The 22,348-nt window shown below is 42.5% G+C and overlaps 1 protein-coding gene and 1 pseudogene across 4 annotated transcripts; both read left to right on the top strand.

Moving 5' to 3' along the window:
• Positions 1-15,609: 15,609 nt before the first annotated feature.
• Positions 15,610-16,008, top strand: LOC100585402 (annotated as a pseudogene).
• A 796-nt stretch (positions 16,009-16,804) lies between these two features.
• On the top strand, positions 16,805-19,159 carry ARL4A (ADP ribosylation factor like GTPase 4A). 4 transcript variants are annotated; one of them, XM_030822154.1, is made up of 3 exons: positions 16,854-17,021; positions 17,598-17,706; positions 18,148-19,159. In XM_030822154.1, the coding sequence occupies exon 3, from the start codon at positions 18,237-18,239 to the stop codon at positions 18,837-18,839; it is 603 nt and encodes a 200-aa protein (XP_030678014.1). In that variant the 5' UTR covers positions 16,854-17,021; positions 17,598-17,706; positions 18,148-18,236; the 3' UTR covers positions 18,840-19,159. The 4 variants fall into 4 exon arrangements, with proteins under 4 accessions (XP_012365969.1, XP_003252624.1, XP_030678014.1 ...); XM_030822155.1 differs by having other exon boundaries at positions 18,151-19,159; XM_012510515.2 differs by lacking the exon at positions 17,598-17,706 and having other exon boundaries at positions 16,805-17,021.
• Positions 19,160-22,348: the final 3,189 nt, after the last annotated feature.

Raw genomic sequence — 22,348 nt, forward strand, 5'->3', positions numbered from 1 at the left:
TCCTTCTTCCTCCACCTCTGTCCAAGCCCTCTTTTAGTTCTGTAGACAAAGATCACAATATGGATTCATATTGGCCTGGATTGTAAGCATAGCAGAGAAGCAGTCTCTCCTGCCAGAGAACACTTGGGCACAGGGCGGGGGACATCATATCCCAAGGCCTGTCATGGGGTGGGGGGCAGGGGGAGTGATAGCATTAGGAGATATACCTAATGTAAATGACGAGTTACTGGGTGCAGCAAACCAACATGGCACATGTATACCTATGCAACAAAACTGCACGTTGTGCACATGTACCCTAGAACTTAAAGTATAATTAAAAAAAAAAAGTCATGAGACATATACAGGATCATGTTTCTTAGCCCTTTAAAGTTCATTTTCAACCTTTTTGAACATTAAAAAAAAGGAAAAAAATCTCCAGATGGATAAGGTTTGGTGCAGGGCTGCGGAGGGAGTGGATATGGAACATTATGAATATCATACGAAAGGTATAAAGATACGCATTAGTATGGAATGCTTGGAGAAATCAGTTTTCCCATGAGGATAGAGCACAGAAATGAGCATGGAGGAGTGGGAAAAAGGGAATTATCCAGATTAGTTTAGAAAACAAGCCAAGAAACAGTAATCAAAGGCTTATAAATTGTGATATTTCCCAGGGAGATATGAAGATATTTTAGGAGTGTGCAAGTCTATAGTATAAACATTGTGCATCTTGCTGAAACATTAATTTTTCTTTCTGGAGGGAGAGAGGAATTTATAGTGATTTTTTTTAACACCAAAAGTTAAATATTATTCCTTTAGTAATATTTAGACTCATGTTTCATTAACTATTAATTGAATAGGTTTTCTGTTTTTTTTTTTTTTTTTTTTGTACTCTCTGGGAGGTAATCAGTGACTTTTTGCATAATAGTTTATGGCAAGAGACTACTGCATCCGAAGGTTAGGTCAGCCCTAATCCACTGTCATTCCTTAGCAGTATGTTAAACCTTTTTTTAATCCTATTTTTAAAGCATAAAATGTATACAGAAAAGTGCTTACACCATAAGCGTACAGCTTGATGAACTACAACAAAATAAGCATGTCTATGTAACCACTAACCAGGTCAAGAAATAAAACATTACCACCTACTTTTATGAATTTTTTCTCTGTGCCAGGCAATCTGCTAAGTGTTTTATGTGGATTTTGTGACTGACTAGGTATAGGGTAGTAACGTTAAAGAGTCATCAGTGAAAGTGTAATTGCCCAACAGGTTGTTCCTGTCCACTGTCCAGAAAAACCCAACACTGAGAACAGCAAGAGTTGAAATAGAGAAATAGTTTCATAATTGCAGGGCCCGCCAAGCAGAAGGATGGGAGAGGTTTCTTAAATCCATCTCCCTGAATGTGGAGGCTAGGGTTTTTCAAGTATAGTTTGGCAGGCAGAGGGCTAGGGAATGCAGAATGTTGACTGGTTGGATTGGGGATTAAATCACAGGGGTCAAAGCTGTCTTCTTGTGCTCAGTTAGTTCCTGGGTGGGGGTCACAAGAATAGTTGAACCAGTTTCTTTGTGTGGGCTACCAATCGGAGTGGTGCCAGCTGGTCCATCAGAATGCAAAGTCTGAAAGATAGCTCAAACATCTGTTAAAAGAAAAACTTCAGCCAAATTAAATTTAAAGGAGTTCAATTGAGCAATGAACGATTTGTGAATTGGGCAGTGTTAGGTAACAGGGGTACCTTAATGGCGCCGGTTCCGGGTTCTTCTCCCCTCCTTGACCGGGCACCGTCTGAACCCGCCAAAGGAGGGCCAATCAGGAAGAAGCATCTCCCGCCTTCCCTTGGGCCCACCCCACGTAGGCCCAAGGGATATAAAACCCAGCACACCAGCAGCGCTCTCTCTCTCTTCTCTTCTCTCTCTCCCTCGCGCGACCTGATCTCTACCTCTCCAATTAAGATCTCTTGGTTGCCACCGGTGTCATCTCTGACTAGCCTGTCGCCCTTCATTTTGGTGCCGTGACTCGGATCGGGATTCCCCACCTTTAGGTGGGACCCCGATCCCCTTCCCAGGCTCAGTCTAGACCTCCGGCCAGCCTTCACCCTTTTCCTGTTCCCCAGCTGGTCGCCCACCACCGGCCTCATCTCGGTAAGTTTTCCCCTCCCGGGCCTACCTCTCGGGTAAATCGCCAGACCCTAGCCGCTCCCGGGACGGACACATTTTGCCCAATGCCCTTACAGCAGTGGTAGGCCCCTATCATTCACTTCCGCCTCGGCCTGCAGGGAACAGAGTTTTCTCCCTCTCCTCCTCGCGTCTCCGGCCTGGGCCCCTCTCCTTCGCTCGTTAAAATCCTGGTACCAGGTGACCCATGGCCTCCCGCCTCTCAGAGGCTCCTCAGTCCTTCCATTTCGGTGACGATCGATCCGGAGGCTCTGACTCGCTCCACAGCAAGCAGCCAGCAGGGGACGCCCTGCCTAGCTCATCGCCGTCTATTCCTTCCTCTCATTATGGGAGGCTCTGCATCCCTGCCGGCCGACTCCCCCCTACAATGTCTTCTAAATAATTTTTCGGCCCTTGGCCTCGCCTCAGACATCAAACCAAGACACCTAATTAAATTTTGCACTCAAAACTGGCCCACCTATCCCCTAGGCAACCAAAACAAATGGCCTCCTTATGGCTCTCTCCATCCTGATCTTCTTCGGGATCTCTACAACTATTGCATGCGAACAGGAAAATGGGTAGAGATCCCAAATATTCACAGCTTCTTCCTCCTACGGGACACACCTAACCTCTGCCTCCCCTGCGAACCCCAACAGCTCCTTGCCGCTCTTAAACTGCCAGCCCCTCCCTCTGCCCCCGACTTCGACCCAGCCAACGAGCCCCCCCCATACCACCACCCTCCGCCCCGCCTTCCGGCCGCTGGCCCAGATCAACCAGACGCCCCTCCCAGCGGCGCCTGCCCGCCCCCCACCAACTGCACCTACACCACCACCGTGCCTCCAAACTTCCCAGCCCCCGAAGGCTGGTGCAATGGCTCCCTATACAAGTCTATCAATTCTTCCACTGGTGGCCCCTGTGTTCCCGTCACTCTCTTTCCCCAACTCACCCTATTACCCTTCTCTGAAGGCTCATCAGCATACCACTTTGACCACCCTGACCTAGACCCCTCACAGATTCACCGACACAAGAGAGCAGTTTTCCTACCATTCATTCTCGGGCTATCCCTCACCACCTCCCTACTAGGCTCAGGACTAGGGGCTGCCTCCCTAGGTTACAGAGTGTCTCAGTTTTCCGATCTCAAGATTCCCCAGTCCTTAGCCCGCCTTTACAACGGTCAAAATCACATCCCTAGCAGGGGTAACACTTCAAACCGCCGAGCTCTAGATTTACTCACCGCTGAAAAAGGTGGTACTTGCATCTTCTTACGAACATTAAAACTTACATAACATTAGGAAGAAACTAATAGGGGTCAACTCGTCCCCATCATTGTGGGACACCCTAAAGACCCCCTCCTAGCCTGGGTCCTCTCATTTCTAGGCCCTCTCATGGGTCGTCTTGTGCTCTCCTTCCGTGCCTTCTCAAATTCATGAGACAGCAAGTCTCATCCATCTCTAACCAAACCTTTAACCAGCTTCTCCTTAGACATTATCAACTCCTAGCAACCAGTGAAGAAGTGGCTGACTCCAGAGACAGACTCTGAGCGCCATGTCTTGGTTCCACCAGTTCCTAGACGATCTACACAAAGACTGCTGGCTCATCACAGACCCCTCCCTGCCCTTTGGCTGGCTACAAGGAACACTCATGGACTTCACAGCTGAGGAGATGTTCACATACAGCGCCCTACTGCTTGGCCTTATACTCCTGCTGTGCCCCGTACACAACCCCCACAGTCCTCCCATACCCCTCCCCCAAGACGCCCCCGCTCAGCAGGAAGTAGTCAGACGAACTACAACGCCCATTTCCCCACTTCTTAAGAAACAAAAAAGGGAGGAATGTTAGGTAACAGGGGTACCTTAATGGCGCTGGTTCCGGGTTCTTCTACCCTCCTTGACCGGGCACCGTCTGAACCCGCCAAAGGAGGGCCAATCAGGAAGAAGCATCTCCCGCCTTCCCTTGGGCCCACCCCACATAGGCCCAAGGGATATAAAACCCAGCACACCAGTAGCTCTCTCTCTTCTCTTCTCTCTCTCCCCCGCGCAACCTGACCTCTACCTCTCCAATAAAGATCTCTTGGCTGCCACCGGTGTCGTCTCTGACTAGCCTGTCGCCCTTCAGGCAGCCCCCAGAATTATAGCAGATTCAGAGAGACTCCAGGGATGCCTCGTGGTCAAAACAAATTTATAGACAAAAAAAGAAAGTGACGGAAGTGACATACAGAAATGAGAAGTGAGGTATAGAAACAACTGGATTGGTTATAGCTCAGCGTTTGCCTTATTTGAACACAGTTTAAACACTTAGCAGTACATGACTGGTTGAAGTATGGCTGCTGGGACTGGCCAAGACTCAGCTATTGTTACAGGTGCATACTCCTAAGTTAGGTTTTCAATCTTGTCTACCTATTAAGTTAGGTTGCAGTTCATCCACAAGGACTCAAATATAGAAGTTTGGAGTCCTTCTCAGGCCATATTTAGTTTGCTTTAATACATCAATCTTAGGTTTTACAATAGTGATATTATCTATAGGAGCAACTGGGGAGGTTAAAAATCTTATGACCACTGGCTACATGTCTCCTGAACCACAATTCTAACCTTGTGAATTCATTGGTTGTACAAAGGCAGTTTTGGTCCCTGGGCAAGGAGTGAGTTAACTTCAGGATGAGACTTATCATATTTGTTTTAAAGTTAAATATAAACTAAGTTTCTCCCATAGTTAGCTTGGCCTACACCCAGCAATGAACAAAGACAGCTTGTGAGATTAGAAGCAAGATGAAGTCAGATATGCTAGATTTTCCTCACTGTCATAATTTTTCTAAGACAGACTTCTTTCACTGTCATAATTTTTGCAAAGGTGGTTTCAAAAGAAATCAAAGTTTCTAACCAATATATTCAAGTCACTCATTATCAAAAGAAGTCAAAGTTCCTAACCAATATATTCAAGTCACTTATTATCAGGGTCCACCTTTTTCCTTGTATTTATCTCATGTCACACAACCCTATGTACTAGTTAACATAAAAATTACTTGCCATTTCCTTGGAACACATCCTGATTCTCTCCTTCTACAACTTTGCTTATGCTGTTTCTTCCTAGAATGTAGCTCCCTCTCCAGGCCCCTTAACTTTGCCTTGCTTTCCCCCAGCATGCACAGGCACAAAGCCTTTTTTAAGAATCCATCTTCAGTACTATCTTTTCCATGATATGTGCCCACTCTTTCTGATTGAAACTAAACTCACATATTCAAACATTTCCACAGGACTTTAGGTTGCGGAGGCCGAGCTTCTTCGACTTCAGAATGAAGACCCAACTTCCCAATGAGGTACAGAAGCTTATATACCATCTTGAGATTATGGAAAGAATGGGGGCTTGGATGCTGGCAAAACAGCTTACGGGAGGTAGGAGAAGAGGAATTCTATTGAGAGGCAATATAATTACTAGAGAGAATGATTAGATTGGGGAACAGAAATTCACTTGTAAACAGTTCTCTTTGGAATTTAATGATCCTTGGAGACAGTTACTATCTTAAAAAAGGGTCTGTTCAAGTGTGATTACATTTTTGGTCTTCTTTCCTATAATGAATAATAACATAACAAGGAAGGAACAAGAACATTATTCTCTTTGGTGAGCCCTTATGTGGGTAAGGGGAAAATCTCTTCCATTACTTGTTGATCTCTAATAGTTTTAATTTAAATATCTCATTATACTAGGGAGCCATGTTTTGGAGTGAAATATTTTGATTTTCTTCAGTGTATACCTTTGCTATAGCCCTTATCCTTTTCTACATTGGATTATTGTTATCCTGATTTGACTAAGTTTGTTGAAGACAGGTTTATTCATGAATCATTTTCTATCCACCTACTATTAACATCTCATTTTAAAGAATTAACAGTGTGTATGAGTCCATTTTCACATTGCTATGAAGAACTACCTGAGACTGAGTAATTTATAAAGAAAAGAGGTTTAATTGGCTCGTGGTTTCCCAGGCCGTACAGGAAACATGGCTGGGAGGCCTCAGGAAACTTACAATCATGGCAGAAGGCGAAGAGGAAGCAAGCATATCTTCACATGGTGACAGGAGACAGAGAGAGCAAAGGGGGAGGTACTATACACTTTCAAACAACCAGGTCTTGTGAGAACTCTATCATGAAACAGCACTAAGGGGATGGTGCTAAACAATTAGAAACTACTTCCATGATCCAATCACCTCCCACCAGGTCCCTCCCCAAACACTGAAGATTACAATTTGACATGAGATTTGGGTGGAGACACAGAGCCAAACCATATCACCATGACATTTTGTACATGTGACATTTTGACATGCTGGTCATTTCAACAACCATCACTTATATTTTTAGCCATAACAAGTAATTTGGATTTGCCTATGCCCAGCAACTTGAACATCAAAGTAAAATACTATTGTACATGTGGTAGCATTGAGGTATTCAATATATATCCCAGTTGCGATAAAAGATTTCCTTAATGTACACTGAAACATAAAATACAATAACAAGTATAAATTTAAAATAAATTAAGGTATAGAAGACTCTTTGTATTAATGGTATATTGGATTAGACTTTGTATATTAGACCTTTGAACCACAGTGGAAAGCTTACTTAAGTTTTGTCATATTCTCCATAGGCAACCAAAATATATTATTTATAGAGTGATAAATATATTGATATTCAAAACATATGTTTCTTTTTTTTTGAGACGGAGTCTCGCTCTATCCCCCAGGCTGGAGTGCAGTGGCGCGATCTCGGCTTACTGCAAGCTCCGCCTCCCGGGTTCACGCCATTCTCCTGCCTCAGCCTCCCGAGTAGCTGAGACTACAGGCACCCGCCAACACGCCCGGCTAATTTTTTGTATTTTTAGTACAGACGGGGTTTCACCGTGTTAGCCAGGATGGTCTCGATCTCCTGACCTCGTGATCCGCCCGTCTCAGCCTCCCAAAGTGCTGGGATTACAGGCGTGAGCCACCGCGCCCAGCTATTTGTTTTTTCTTACATCTTTCCTTATCATCCATCAAGAAAAAAGTTTCTAGTTAAACATGCTGTTTTTCTTCAGTACCTGAGGACTTAGAATGGAAACAAAAATTCTACCTGACTTACAACTTTAAAATGACCCAATTATATAATAATTTTATATTTTAAAATGCCCCTCAAATGCTAATTATGAAGTAATGGAAAAGCAGTTTATTACTGACCATCATAAATCAGTTGTTTCTTCCTTAGAATTAGTAAATTATATTAAATTACTTGATTTATCCTTTGCCTTCCATATTATCACCTGTTTCACCTGGTCAACTCCTCCACTTCCGTTAGGTACAAACGATCACACACACGCACACACACACACACTCCATACAACAAAGGTCAAGTTATAGTTTTCTTTTTTCTTTTTTTTTTTTTTGAGATGGAGTCTCACTCTGTCTCCAGGTTGGAGTGCAGTGGCACAATCTTGGCTCACTACAACCTCTGCCTCCCGGGTTCAAACGATTCTCCTGCCTCAGCCTCCCGAGTAGCTGGGACTACAGGCACACGTCACCATGCCCAGCTAATTTTTGTATTTTTAGTAGAGACGGGGTTTCACCACGTTGAACAGGATGGTCTCAATCTCTTGACCTCGTGATCCGTCCACCTTGGCCTCCCAAAGTGCTAGGATTACAGGCGCCAGCCATTGCGCCTGGCCAAGTTACAGTTTTCTAAGCATCTGTTCCAGTACTAGCCCATTGCTTTATAACATGTTTGTGGGATTTGCCTTTAAGTAAGTGAATTGGGCCGGGCGCGGTGGCTCACGCCTGTAATCCCAGCACTTTGGGAGGCCGAGGCGGGCAGATCATGAGGTCAGGAGATCAAGACCATCCTGGCTAACACGGTGAAACCCTGTCTCTACTAAAAACACAAAAAATTAGCCAGGCGCGGTGGCAGGCGCCTGTAGTCCCAGCTACTGGGGAGGCTGAGGCAGGAGAATGGCGTGAACCCAGGAGGCGGCACTTGCAGTGAGCAGAGATCATGCCACTGCACTCCAGGCTGGGTGATAGAGTGAGACTCCATCTCAAAAAAATAAATAAATAAGTAAGTGAATTAATGCAATAGGTTTAAGAGAAATGTAATAAAACTTTCTCTTCCCATTATTTTCCCTAGAATCTTAGGCCATGGTCTTTTTAAATTGTCTTAATAAAATTACTCAGTGGGTAGTCCCTTGCAAAAAGAACTAATATATTGTTTATTTGTTTTGTATATATCCATAGAGTTCATTTAAAGATATCTTAAATTGTTAGGAATCCTTTAAAAATCGGGGGTGGTTGGTATTTGAGGCAATATTTATACTCTGTATCATTTCATTAGATATAAAAATATTTTGTCTTAATTAAAACATCCCAAAGTGCTATGATACAAATTCTCTTTTGAGCAAAAACTAAATTTCCCTCATTAACTATACAGATGATTTAGATTAGATAATTTTAAATTAGTTATCTAATTTCTTTATTTGTTTCTCTTTTTTTTCAGATGGATTTTCACTCTTGTTGCCCAGGATGGAGTGCAATGGCACAATCTCAGCTCACTGCAACCTCCACCTCCCAGGTTCAAGCGATTCTCCTGCCTCAGCCTCCCAAGTAGCTGGGATTACAGGTTTGAGCCACCACACCCAGCTTCATTCTGTTTTTCACAAAGGAGGGAGCACTTGCAATTATATATGGTTGTTCTAAACAATTATTTGAACAGTGATTGTTATATATTTTGTATCAGGCACATATGAACCCTTGGTAGTAAGAGTTATTTTGCTTTATCTAGACAGATAAATGTATAACGAATACATTTTATGAAATTAAAAAGGGAAATTTCTGCCCATTCCCAACTCACGATGATAAAATGTTTTTTTCACTTCTTGTTCAAGGGGAATAGTGTGATAGTGTTAACCATATGCACTCTGATATTTGTGCCTCCACCCCTACCACAGGATGACCAACAGTAATAAAATAAACAAATATTGGATAAAAACAAACGAAAAAACATGTTTAAAGCAGAAATACTTAAAACAGAAAAAATCTGGCTGAAATGTGAGTTAAACATTGATGGTTTGAAGGTAGAGAAAAATTATTTTTCTCAAAATTATAATTAGTTTCTGCCTTAAAAGCTGTAAAAGTCTGAATATTCCTTTGGGGCCTCCTGCTTTTAGGATTTAGAAAAAACCCCCCCTTTATTATTATTATTATTATTTATTTATTTTTTTTTGAGAAGAGAGTCTCCTTTGTTGCCCAGGAGCGCAGTGGCACGATCTCGGCTCACTGAAACTTCCACCTCCTGGGTTCAAGCAATTCTCCTGCCTCAGCCTCCCTGAGTAGCTGGTACTATAGGCGTGCGCCACCATGCCCAGCTAATTTTTTTTGTATTTTTAGTAGAGACGAGGTTACACCATACTGGCCAGGCTGGTCTCGAACTCTTGACCTCAGGTCATCCGCCTGCCTTGGCCTCCCAAAGTGCTGGGATTACAGGCGTGAGCAACCGCGCCCGGCCTAGAAAACCCCTTGAATGGGACCATTAAGTATAAAAACATGACAAGTACCTGACTATTAGTTTTACTAATAGTGAAATAACTGTTAATGCACATATTTTACATCGAAAAGCTAGGCATTCTATTGTGTAATATTGCATTAAAAGTGGTTTCTCCAGGATTCATGTCTATTTAAGAATAAAAAGCTATATGTCATTTGTATTTTCTCTGTATGAAAATTTGCCTTCAAAACTATCACGTTTTTTGGCCAGATGCAGTGGCTCACGTCTGTAATCCCAGCACTTTGGGAGGCAGAGGTGGGCAGATCACCTGAGATCAGGAGTTCGAGACCAGCCTGGCCAACAGGGTGAAACCCCATCCCTACTAAAAATACAAAAATTAGCTGGGCCTGGTGGCACGCATGTGTAACCCCGGCTACTCGGGAGGCTGAGGCAGGAGAATCACTTGAACCCAGTAGGCAGAGGTTCCAGTGAGCCAAGATTGTGCCATTGCACTCCAACCTGGGCAACAAGAGTAAAACTCCATCTCAGAAAAAAAAAAAACTATCACTTTTTTTGTGGAGGTCTGTGGATTCTTGAGTAGTTATTCTTAGGATAATAAGCATTCATTCAATAAATCCACTGAATTCTTACTGTGTGCCACACACACATTGCTGTAAATATGGGGGATCAGGCAGCACACAAAATTGACATTATCCTTACTTCCTGGAACTTACAATAGGAAGTAAGAGGGGGACAGTTAGAGAAGGAACACCATAGATATGAATCATGTCAGGTAGTAACAAGTGCAAAGAAGAAAAACAAAAGCAGAGTAAGGAATAGGAATAGAGAGTTTTGGTGGAGAGAGGGGTATAAGGCAGATACTTTAAATAGGCTTTCAGGGAAGGCTTCTCTGAGGAGGTGATATTGAAGCCTGGGAAAGAGCTTAACCTCAGAAACACAGAGACTACATGAGAGGCTCTGGAATTTGATGGGCATTAGAGACACAGCAGTGGTGGTGGTGATAAGTGGCAGGTTTGAATATATGTGTCAACAGGACTTGCTGAGGGGTCATGTTGGATGTATGAGGATGTAGATATATTGGGTTCTAATGAATGAGATAAATATTGAGTGAAAGGAGCAGGTTTAGGGGCTGAGATGCTTATCCGCCATTCATTTGTAGAGTTCAAGAAAGACGTCTACGTTGAGACAAATTTAGGAGAATACAGATTGTTTAAATCCCTGGTATTGGATGAAATTACGTAAGGAAAAAGTATAAAGACCTAAGGAGCCTTGGAGTACTCTAATAAGAGGCCATGGAAACTTGTGACAGAGAGGAGTAAAATGTTCATGGAAGAAGGCAGAAATGTACAAAAGCGTGCACAGATCTGGACTGTAGAAATAAAATATAACACACAATATTAGTTAAAGCTGGAAAGAATTAGGACTCATTTGTTCTGATGTGTCCCCCTTGAGGCCCTGTTGGACTGGATGTTCTGTCAATCATCCCAGTGTAACCAAGTAGTTTAGCTTCAAAATGCATATTGAAACTTTTTTCCTTTCTTGCTTTTAGCCTTGAAACATACTTCAAAACTCTGTCTCCAGCCCTTCACACCAGACACTCCCTTGCGCTGCTAGCTTATCTAATTATGTGCTTACTTAGAAGTTCAAGGGGCTAAAGTTTTTGTTGTTGTTGTTTGTTTTGAGACAGTCTCACTCTGCTGCCCAGGCTGGAGTGTAGTGGCACCGTCTCAACTCACTGCAGCCTCCACCTCCAGAGTTTAAGGGATTCTCCTGCCTCAGCCTTTTAAGTAGCTGGGATTGTAGCCTATAGTACCAGCTACTCAGGGAGGCTGAGGCAGGAGAATTGCTTGAACCCAGGAGGTGGAAGTTTCAGTGAGCCGAGATCGTGCCACTGCACTCCTGGGCAACAAAGGGAGACTCTCTTCTCAAAAAAAAAAAAATAATAATAATAATAATTTTTAAGTAGGTGCCTGCCACCTTGCCTGGCTAATTTTCATATTTTTAGTACAGGCGGGGTTTCACCACGTTGGCCAGACTGGTCTCAAACTCCTGACCTCAAATGATCTGTCCGCCTTGGCCTCCCAAAGTGCTGGGATTACAGGCGTGAGCTACAAGCCGCGGCCCCAGGGCCTAATCTTGAGACAAACTAGACACAAAGACCCAGTTGTGAAATTCCAGAGATTACCTCAAGGTGGTTAATCCACAACCTGGCCATTGTTGAGACTCTGATGCCAGCCTGCACTCCAGGTAGACCATGACTCAAGACAGCCACCAGAACAAGACACATAGACCTTGTACCCAGCACCACTCCCACATGCCTCCATTCCAGGTTCCCATTTTAAAACTCCTCTCCCCAGCCTAAAGCTTGAGATGGTTCCTTTGAGGCCTGAGCCCAGCCGTTCTTCCATCTGTCAGCATTCGAAAAAAAGCTGCTTTCCTTTTACATCTCACGTCTCGTGCTTTGACTTCTGAGGCCCAGTGGCAAAAAGGCATCATGCCACACTACCCAAGACTCACTTTCCATGTCCCTATTTCTTAAATTTGGATCTGCCTCTTGTAGTGTGGCATAATGCCTTTTTACCACTGGGCCTCTTGGCAGTTGGACCTGCACTCAGGTATGCATATGCATGTGAAGGCTTTTCCAGAGGAAGGGGCAAACTGTCCTGTGACTTGAAACTGGGTGGAGCTAGGCCTTGAAGCTGTCCATAGAAGAAGTTCAGGAGGAGGGTTTAAAATTGTGGACTCTGGAAATTCTTATCTAGGACCCATTCCAAGTGAATTTTCGGTTGTACTTCCCTTCTGACATCCTCTTTCTAAAGTTTTGTCAAAAATTGTACCCTGGCTCTATGCTGCTATGGATCAAAATGAATTAGCCTAAATGTGAACTCCCTAGAATACAGTGGATAAGAGAAGAGACTTGGAGCCAGACACAGGAAACAAACTGCTGCTTCACTGCCTTTTAGCTGAAAAATCAGTTAGGAGGTAAATTAGTATAGGTGAGAGGTCACAAAAACCAGATGCATGTAGTGGAAATGGGAATGGAAAGACATGAATTAAAGGGAGCTTGATAGCTAATCATAAGTGGGATATAGGAGAATTTTTTAAATGGCCCTGAAATTTCCACTTGGGACTACTGAATAAATTGCCGTCAACCAAAACAGGAACTAAAAGAGGAAGGCCATGTGTTTAGCAAGGATGATAATAAAATGATACAAGGGAATCAATGTTTATATCCCTCTCAATAATTCTCTAATAAATTCTCTATTATCCTCATAATAAATATGCATGGAAACAACTAAAGTGAGTTATCCTAAACATATACATCTATATCTATCTATACACATACACATGCTGTGGCAAAGGTGAGGAAGGAAAAGATTTCAGTATGTGCATGCTCATGTATATCATAAAAAATCAAGCTATGGAAGAGAAGAAGAATGCTACATGCATCTGACTTTTAATTTTTATTTTCATAGATTAAGGGGGTATAAGTGCAGTTGTGTTACATGGATATATTGTGTAGTGGTGAAATCTGGGCATTTAGTGTAGCCATCACCCAAATAATGTACACTGTACCCAATAGGTAGTATTTCATCCCTCACCCTTCTCCCACCCTTTCACCTTTTGAAGTCACCAATGTCTATGATTCCACTCTGTATGTCTATGTGTATCCATTGTTTAGCTTCTACTTAGAAGTGAGAACACAGGCATCAGATTTGATCTGGGTCCTGATATTTAATTCAAAAAGAGAATCAAAGTAAATTACTCAGTTGTAGTTATTTAAAAGGAGAAAACTTACCCATTTCTTATGATTAGTATTTCTTCAAAGTGTCTAATCATTAATTATCTGAAATACTTACTTAAAATACAGATCACTGGCTCCTCTCCTGATGATTCTGATTTGGGGGGTCTGAAATAGGAGGAACCAGGAATCTATACATTTACAAGCATTAACAGGTGATTCCCATCATTAGCCAAGTTTGGAAAACCACAATTAAAGGCGAGGTTCCCAGAGGCCCTAGTGCCTCAGTAATTTTTTCATGGTATCTCAGGCCAAAATAAATAGCCAACATTTCTCTTTATAAAATTGATAGATCCAAACTTGATAGTTGTAGTTGTTAATATGGTCCAACAGATGTCACTATGTTTCCCTCAAAAAGTTAAACTATCCCACAGAACCCCTAGGAATTCCGAGGCACCCCAGGGCACTAAAGCACTATTTACAAGCTACAGCCTAAAGGGAATTTTTTTCTGGCATAGAATATAAGTAAAAGCTCTGAATGGGCCTTCCATAAGATCATGCAACAAAGTGAACCTTGTGTTCCACAAATTCCATTGCTTTTAATATCATTTGTTGCTGTTTTCATATGGTTTTTATATATAGAACAGGCATACCAAACATTTTTCTACAGAGGCAGAGAGCACATTTATTTTGCATGTGTGTGTTGTGGGGGGCATAGATGATCTTGATTGCATATTCTTTTCTTATCCATTCTCTTGCAGCCCTTTAAACATGTAAAAACCATTCTTATCTCCTGAATTTGACCTACAGGCTGCAGTTTGCCAACCACTACTGTAGTTTTAAAACCTAGGGTATAACATTAAAGTGCAATTCAGTGAGGATGATTCTGCAAGATTGGAAGCCCTCAGTGTTTTTGTTTTCCTTTTTTCCCTTTTTGCTCCAGGGAAGACTGTGCAAGCAATACTGGAAGGACCTAGTGATTTCAAAACTACTGTAAACAGAGGGTGGCCATAGAATTTTCTTGCTCTAAATTCTTAAGGAGAATTTGTAAGTTATTCCAGTTTAATAAAGAATCCCTGAATTAAAAAATTCAATTAATATTGAATTTCCAGTAAAAGGAAATAGGTTATTGCACTAGGCCCTTTATCAATTATTTGCTGATTATGTGAATGGCTAATGAGATTTCACAATTATAACTAATCAGGCAATCCTTAGTTTATAATAGATTCATGTTTATAGAATATGCCATTTGATATTTCTAGCTCTTATTCCCAAAATTAGTGTGGCTGTCTTGAAATTATGCATTGTGCTTAGAACTTAGGTTTTTACGTCATTTTATTTGTTTGTTTTTCTTTGTTTTGTTTTTGTTTTTTGAGACAGAGTTTCGCTCTTGTTGCCCAGGCTGGAGTGCAATGCCACGATCTCGGCTCACTGCAACCTCCGCCTCCCGGGCTCGAGCGATTCTCCTGCTTCAGCCTCCTGAGTAGCTGCGATTACAGGGGCCCGCCACCACGCCTGGCTAATTTTTTGTATTTTTAGTAGAGATGGGGTTTCCCCACGTTGGCCAGGCTGGTCTCGACTTTTTAAAGAATCCAGTATGACAAGTATGCATGTTCCTGTGCTAGTCATAAAAGAAATAAATATCACTGGCAATAGTGGTCTTAAGAAAAACTAGGATATTTCTTCAGGAAACTCCAATCCATATTTAAAAAGAAAAAAAGTACCCTTTTAAAAAAGTGTACCATATAGATTCTTCCAAGTTACAATCTTAACAGCCTTCACCAAAAAGATGTTTGTCGATTAAAGCTTTGCTACAACTTCAAGTCATTACTTCTTTTGCAGGTTGTCATAAGCACCCTGAAATTACCGCTGAAAACATTTTATAAATTTATTCATCCATAGAGGCTCCAATATTCCACAAGGGCCAGGACGGTGTATTTTGCTCACCATTTTATCCCCAAGCACACAGAATTGTGTCTACTGCCTATTAGGTGTTCAATAAATATTTGTGAACTTATTGATCAAAGACAAAATTACATTTAGTCAGAATCATCCAATGAAAAGCATTTTGCATTTGATGACTAGTAGACTTAGATTAACAGTTCCAGGACCACCACTAATTTTCCTTGGGTCATTAGAAACATCCCTTTAGGGCTGCGGAGGGAAAATCCAATCTGGCCGCTGCCCCACATCCCCTTTCTGTTCTGCGCGTTTGCCTCCCCGTTCTGATGGAGGAGGTGGTGGAGGTGCAGCAGCGATTTTCTTAGCCATTTTCTTACCAACAGAGGCCAAAGGAAGCAGCAGTGGACTACACTGTGGGTTGTCTTTGCGAAGAAGTGGCATTGGGCAGAGATGCAGTTCAGCAAACTTATCATTGCAGCAATTTCGGAGCTGACTTTTCGACAGTGCAAGATCTAGAAATGTGCGCAAGACATGCGAAAAGAACCACCATTAACACTGAAGATGTGAAGCTCTTAGCCAGAAGGAGTAATTCACCGCTAAAATACATTCGCAGACAAAAGTGAAGAGCTTGCTCAGATTAACCTAGAACGAAAGGCACAGAAGACAAAGAGGATGGAAACAAAAATGCAAGGGAGCCAGCAGAGGCTGGAGTACAGGAAAGTTAATAATTAAACTCTCCCACTGCTTGGAAAACGCAGCTTTCTGCAGGTAGAGCCACCTAGCATGTATATGGCCACAAAGGGAATTTTGAAGGGATAGTGATTAAAAAAAAAAAAAAGGCTAGATGGCTTTTTGTGTTGTATTTTCCACGTCGTTAACTGCAAACGCTAGTTTTAAAGAGAACTGGACACTCAAGCAAAATACTTGTCTCACTCCAGCACATACAAATGGTGTAGTTGAATGGTATATTGGAAATTATATCTATTGCAATTAAAATTGTGTGAGCAATTTGAAAGAAAAAGAAAAAAAGAAACAACCCTTTCATCTTTCAGAGTGTATTTCCTTATGTGTCAAACTGGAATATTTCTATCTGTCGCCAGCTCCCCGGGATGCTGCTAGAAACACGTGAGAGAGCGCGTTCATTTGCTCTACAAAAAGCGAATGAAGGCGCAGTTACCAGTCCAGTCAACCCAGGCCGCTTAAGGTCAACTACTGGGGGACTTCCATGTCACCTCGATATATACGTAACCCGTGTGTGCCGTAACCCGTGAACTATGGAATCCCTAACCGCGCATCACGTGGCTGCTGCCCCGCGGACGCCCTAGACGCACTGAAGAAAGGCGGTGCCGGGTGGGGCCTGTACCAGGCTGGCGGGCCGCCGCAGACAGAGCTACCCGGAGCAAACGCTCAGGGGTGAGGCCGGAAGTCCCATCCGACCTCGCGGGCAGCCAGCGCTAGGCCGATTCGAACTCGACCTTGTTTTGGCGTTGCTAGGAGACGCGGCTCCTGCGCGCCCCCCACAGGCCGCCGCCCGGGCGGCGCGCGGGCAGGGGGCGGAGACTGTCGCGTGGAGCTGCCGGGCGAGCACCGTTAGGGCAGCCTGGCGCGCGGCGCCCGCCAGGCGCCCAGTCCTCCGCCATCGCCCACGCCTCCCTGGTGCCAGGGAACAGGTATCAGCGCGCCTCCCCAGTGGCTGGGAGAGACGCTGAGTGAAGAAGAGGGAAGGACGGTTAGTCAGGTGAGCCGCGGCGGGGTGGGCGGCCGGGACGGCCACGCCCTGCCGAGGGAGAAGAACTGGTCGTGTGCGGAGGGGCAAGGTGAAGGGATCCCGCTTCGGGTAGAGTGGGCTTACCCCGGCGGGCGCGCCAGGTGGGATCTCTAGCGCCTCAGGGGCCCGCGCGGCCACAGCCGGCACCCTCGGGCCCGCGGACAAAGGGTTAACGCGTTGGCGGTGACTGCGGGCCCCGGATGTGAGAGCCTCGGCTTGGCGCCCTGTCTGCGCTGCAGGTGCGCCGGGCCGAACAGAGCCGGCAGCCTGGCGGCTACCTGACCGCCCGAGGCTCCCCTTCACCTGCAGCGGCTGTTCGGCTTCCTCCGGGAACGCCGCCTTTTCTAACTTAAGGGCAACAGGTGGTGCCGGTGTACCGAGAGAGAGCTCAGCGCCGCCGCGCTAGGAGCGGCAGTTACCCTCACCAATTAGGGAGCGGGGGCGGGAGTTGCATGGCTACCCTGATGCGGGTGACCAATGGGATTTGGGATCATGAGTGGACCGGGAGGAGTGGGCGTGGTCGGAGTCTGAGTCCAAGGTTTCTAGTGCGACAACTGCCAGAGCTGCTTGGAGAGCTAAGCTGGAAGGGTGCTTATCCCTGCGTAGAAACGCCTGCCAATGCTTTCTCATTTGGACCCAGACTCCAGATCAGGAGGTGAGAACGTTGTTATTTTGGAAGGGGTAGGAGGTAATAGTGATCTTGGGTATGCTGTTAAGCATGTGGAATTAGATTCCCAAGATAGGACTATCTGCTATGAGTTTTCTGCCAAATAGGCACTTTGTGGTTATGACCACTTAGAACAGATAGATACTGGTGACTGGATTCTTTCCAGAATGAGGTCTTTGAAGTTTGGGGACCCAGGAGAAAAACGTACATATTACTGCAATTTAAGTAAACCAAATAATTTCAATCACTGTTATTCCATCGTTTGTCTTGGGCTGTGTGTGTTTTCATGTACGTTTCATATCTCGTCTGGTTTGTTTAGCGAAGCAAGTTGTAGTAAGTTCTTCGTGTTGTTTATTTTAGCAAAGTAGAGAAAACCTGTTTTAATGTATTATTTCAGGAGAATAACTTATTCCTTCTTCCCTCTCCCAGCAGACTTATAGCTGGATCAGCTACCAAGAGAAGTTCTAAATCAAGAAGAGAAAAGCATTTCAATTTGGGACATTTATTTGCACCTGGAAATGGGGAATGGGCTATCAGACCAGACTTCTATCCTGTCCAACCTGCCTTCATTTCAGTCCTTCCACATTGTTATTCTGGGTTTGGACTGTGCTGGAAAGACAACTGTCTTATACAGGCTGCAGTTCAATGAATTTGTAAATACCGTACCTACCAAAGGATTTAACACTGAGAAAATTAAGGTAACCTTGGGAAATTCTAAAACAGTCACTTTCCACTTCTGGGATGTAGGTGGTCAGGAGAAATTGAGGCCACTGTGGAAGTCATATACCAGATGCACAGATGGCATTGTATTTGTTGTGGACTCTGTTGATGTTGAAAGGATGGAAGAAGCCAAAACTGAACTTCACAAAATAACTAGGATATCAGAAAATCAAGGAGTCCCTGTACTTATAGTTGCTAACAAACAAGACTTGAGGAACTCATTGTCTCTTTCAGAAATTGAGAAATTGTTAGCAATGGGTGAACTGAGCTCATCAACTCCTTGGCATTTGCAGCCTACCTGTGCAATCATAGGAGATGGCCTAAAGGAAGGACTTGAGAAACTACATGATATGATCATTAAAAGAAGAAAAATGTTGCGGCAACAGAAAAAGAAAAGATGAATATCAATACCTATTATATCTGTGTGGAGTAGGTTTTCTCTGGTCTGATTTTGACAAATAGAAGTGTCTACAGCGTGGTTTGCCTGTCTGCCCTCCTGGATGCTATTAAAGCTTTGTTTTGTTGAACAATCAAGATGCCCAACTCTGTTGCCTTGTGGAAGATGAGTAAATGCAGTGCTTCTTAAAGTGGTCTCTTCTCCCTACCCCACAAATCTTTTGGTACTACCATTTGGGGAAGCCAAGCAAGGATAGTAAATTGACCAGAACACAGTTGTGGGAATTTGGCCTGAAGTTAGTGAAATAAAACTTTAAAGAGTGTCTGCCTAGTGTTTTGTGCTTATATCTTTCCGGGGGAAGCCTTTGCAAGAAAATTGCATACAAGGCTTTGTAACGATCAAGTGCTAATCGATGGAAATGTTAAGGTAGATTAACATATATGCAGTTATATTGATCACATTGGTCCAACCAGTCCTTTTTTGAAGTAAGGGACAAGGAGTAAGTATTTTCTTTTTCAAGTTTTGGCCAAATGATTTTTGACACTTTATGGAATCAAGTAATTTAATGGTATAGCTTAATTCTAGACAATGTTTAAGTTGGTCTACCTTTATTAAAAATAAGATATTTGGGGTATATTCAAGTGCATGGATTAGTTTTCCTGACAAAGCATGTTTTGGTGTGTAGTCTTTTTAGAAATAGCTATGCATCGTTCTACACAGGTTTAAAACAACTTTTTTGGGGATTTAGGGCTATTATAGAAATAGTTTGTTGTCAGAAGCACTTTCACTTGAAGAAACTAAAATAATTGACTCATTCATAGTAAATATGGGCATGTAAACTAATAAATATGCACTGGATACATATATGGATTTATGAAGAAGGCAATTGATGATTTAGTCAAGAGGATGTAATTAAAATATGTGGTCTCTAAAATATTCCAGTTACAAGATACTTGTTTTATTAATATTTGCTGGCTAAAAACAAATGTGGTTTTTATATATTTTTGTAGTGTGTTGGGAAGAGCAAAAGCTTTATAAATATACCTGATGCGCTGTAGAATGAAAATGTAAAAGATACCCTGTATGTGTTCTGAGCTTTAATTTTTCGTTTACAAATTGAACAGTGTTACATGGGCTGTCCAGTCCTGATTATAGAGAGGAAGAAATGGTAACAGTATGGCAGATAAGAATTATAATTATAGAAAATGAGGAGAAAATAACAAACCTGTTTTATGAAAATTCACTGGTGCTGTTTACATTGGAATAAAAAACTCTATAAGGAGGAAAGACCTTTATCTAATTCTTATCTACAGACAGAGACTTACTTGCAGTGACCATATATTACTAAATCAGCTTATTTTTTATGTCTAAAGCAACAGCTGTTCTGAAAAATCACCAAAAGAAATGCACTTTGCTAGCAGGATTTGTTTTGGCTTTGGGGTTTTTTTTTTTTTTTTTTTTCAGTGGCATAACAGTTTTTGGAACCTTGATTCTTGTGTCACACAAAATGAAGTAGCTTGATGTGGAGCCTTCATATGTTAAATATTCCTGCACTAGTGATGGTCACTTAGAATGTTTATAGAAATGTGGATAATAACTACCAATAAATCACTTGAGGCACTAGGAGAACAGTATTTGACTTTGAATTTTAATGTATTTCCACTTTTGCTGAAGCTTTTAATCAGATGTGTAAAAACAACTGACCAGTTAGGCTCTTTAGTCCCATAGTAGTTTAGATCTGCTTAGATGTGACAGGCATTGAAGGCCGTTTTGTTTTTTTTTCCTCCCTTCACTGATACTGAAATCATGGTATCTGCTGCAAACATGAGTAGATCCATGATGGATTAATAAAGCTTGCTGAAAAAAAAAATCTGTGTATCCATTAGGTTTATCAGTTTGTCTGTACTTTCTGTCTACCTACTATATAAAATAGTGCTGTTTTTAACTATTTTGAAAGCTTGTGTGTTGACCCTTTGTAGCCTAAGAACGTAAACAAATTAATGTTATCTAAGTTTTTCATATTTAATGGACAACAAAAGAGAAAATGGCATGAACACTGTACAAACTTTGATTTATAAAAGACAATTTCAGCTATAAAACCCATCATAAGATTTTCTAGCTTGCTAAGTTCAAGTTCCCTACCACCTATTCTAGTTATTAACACCATAGTATAATGAGTCTTTAAATTCTGAAGAGTTTAGACTATGCTTTCATACCTAGTTTTTTATTACGGCGCACCTTTTCTAGTGCATAGTTCTAAAATATTTTCTTGTATTTGAAGTTACTTGGTTTAATACAAAATATTAAGGACTGCTCAACTGAATCCAAGTTAATAAAGAACAAAGTTTAAGAAAAATAAAACCTTTTGATAGTTAAAGATAAGTTTTAGGCCGGGCGCGGTGGCTCGCGCCTGTAATCCCAGCACTTTGGGAGGCCGAGGCGGGCAGATCATGAGGTCAGGAGATCGAGACCATCCTGGCTAACACAGTGAAACCCTGTCTCTACTAAAAATACAAGAAATTAGCCGGGCGTGGTGGTGGGCGCCTGTAGTCCCAGCTACTCGGGAGGCTGGGCAGGAGAATGGCGTGAACCTGGGAGGCGGAGCTTGCAGTGAGCCAAGATCACGCCACCGCACTCCAGCCTGGGCGACAGAGCAAGACTCCATCTCAAAAAAAAAAAAAAAAGATAATTTTTAAAATGTGCAGAGTTCTTAAAATGGTTTATAAATGGTATTCTTAAACCATCAGAAGTTTACTAAGACTTAACCATGGAAAAATGAACTAAATATAGGGAGACAAAAAATGAAGTTATAAATATATGTATATGTAAGAATAATTACTGATCTGTAAATGAATGATGGTTTATCAACAGAGGGAAAGGCATAGACTTTGTACAAGGCATTTTTTTTTTTTTGAGACGGAGTTTTGCTCTCTTGCCCAGGCTGTAGTGCAGTGGCACAATCTCAGCTTACTGAAACCTCTGCCTCCTGTGTTCCAGTGATTCTCCTGTCTTAGCTTCCCAAGTAGCTGAGATTACAGACACACCACCATGCCCGCTAATTTTTATTTTTAGTAGAGATGGGGTTTCGCCATGTTGGCCAGGCTGTTCTTGAACTCCTGACCTCAGGTGATCCACCTGCCTCAGCCTCCCAAAGTGCTGGGATTACAGAAATTAGCCACCACGCCCAGCCGGTACAAGGCATTTGATGCAAGGATTGTTCCATTAATAATTCATGGTGACCTTGAAGGAAATCGTTGGTATTTCAAGATTCTATTTAATACAACAATTTCCTCTGTTCAATATAAACAATGATTTCATCAGCGATAATAAAGATGCAAAAAAAGTTTTATCAAACTTTAGATGATGTGAAACTCAGCATTCAGCTGATGCAATTGAGAATCTTGAGTATACCATCATTTGAAGCTGGAATTTTGCCTTTAAGGTTTAAATTTGGCAGAACATTCTGGAAATGGATCCTGGTGTTATGGAATACTAAAGTGTCTAAGCCTTAAT

Source organism: Nomascus leucogenys, chromosome 11 (genome assembly GCF_006542625.1).
Source record: "Nomascus leucogenys isolate Asia chromosome 11, Asia_NLE_v1, whole genome shotgun sequence".
Classification (NCBI taxonomy): Eukaryota; Metazoa; Chordata; class Mammalia; order Primates; family Hylobatidae; genus Nomascus; species Nomascus leucogenys.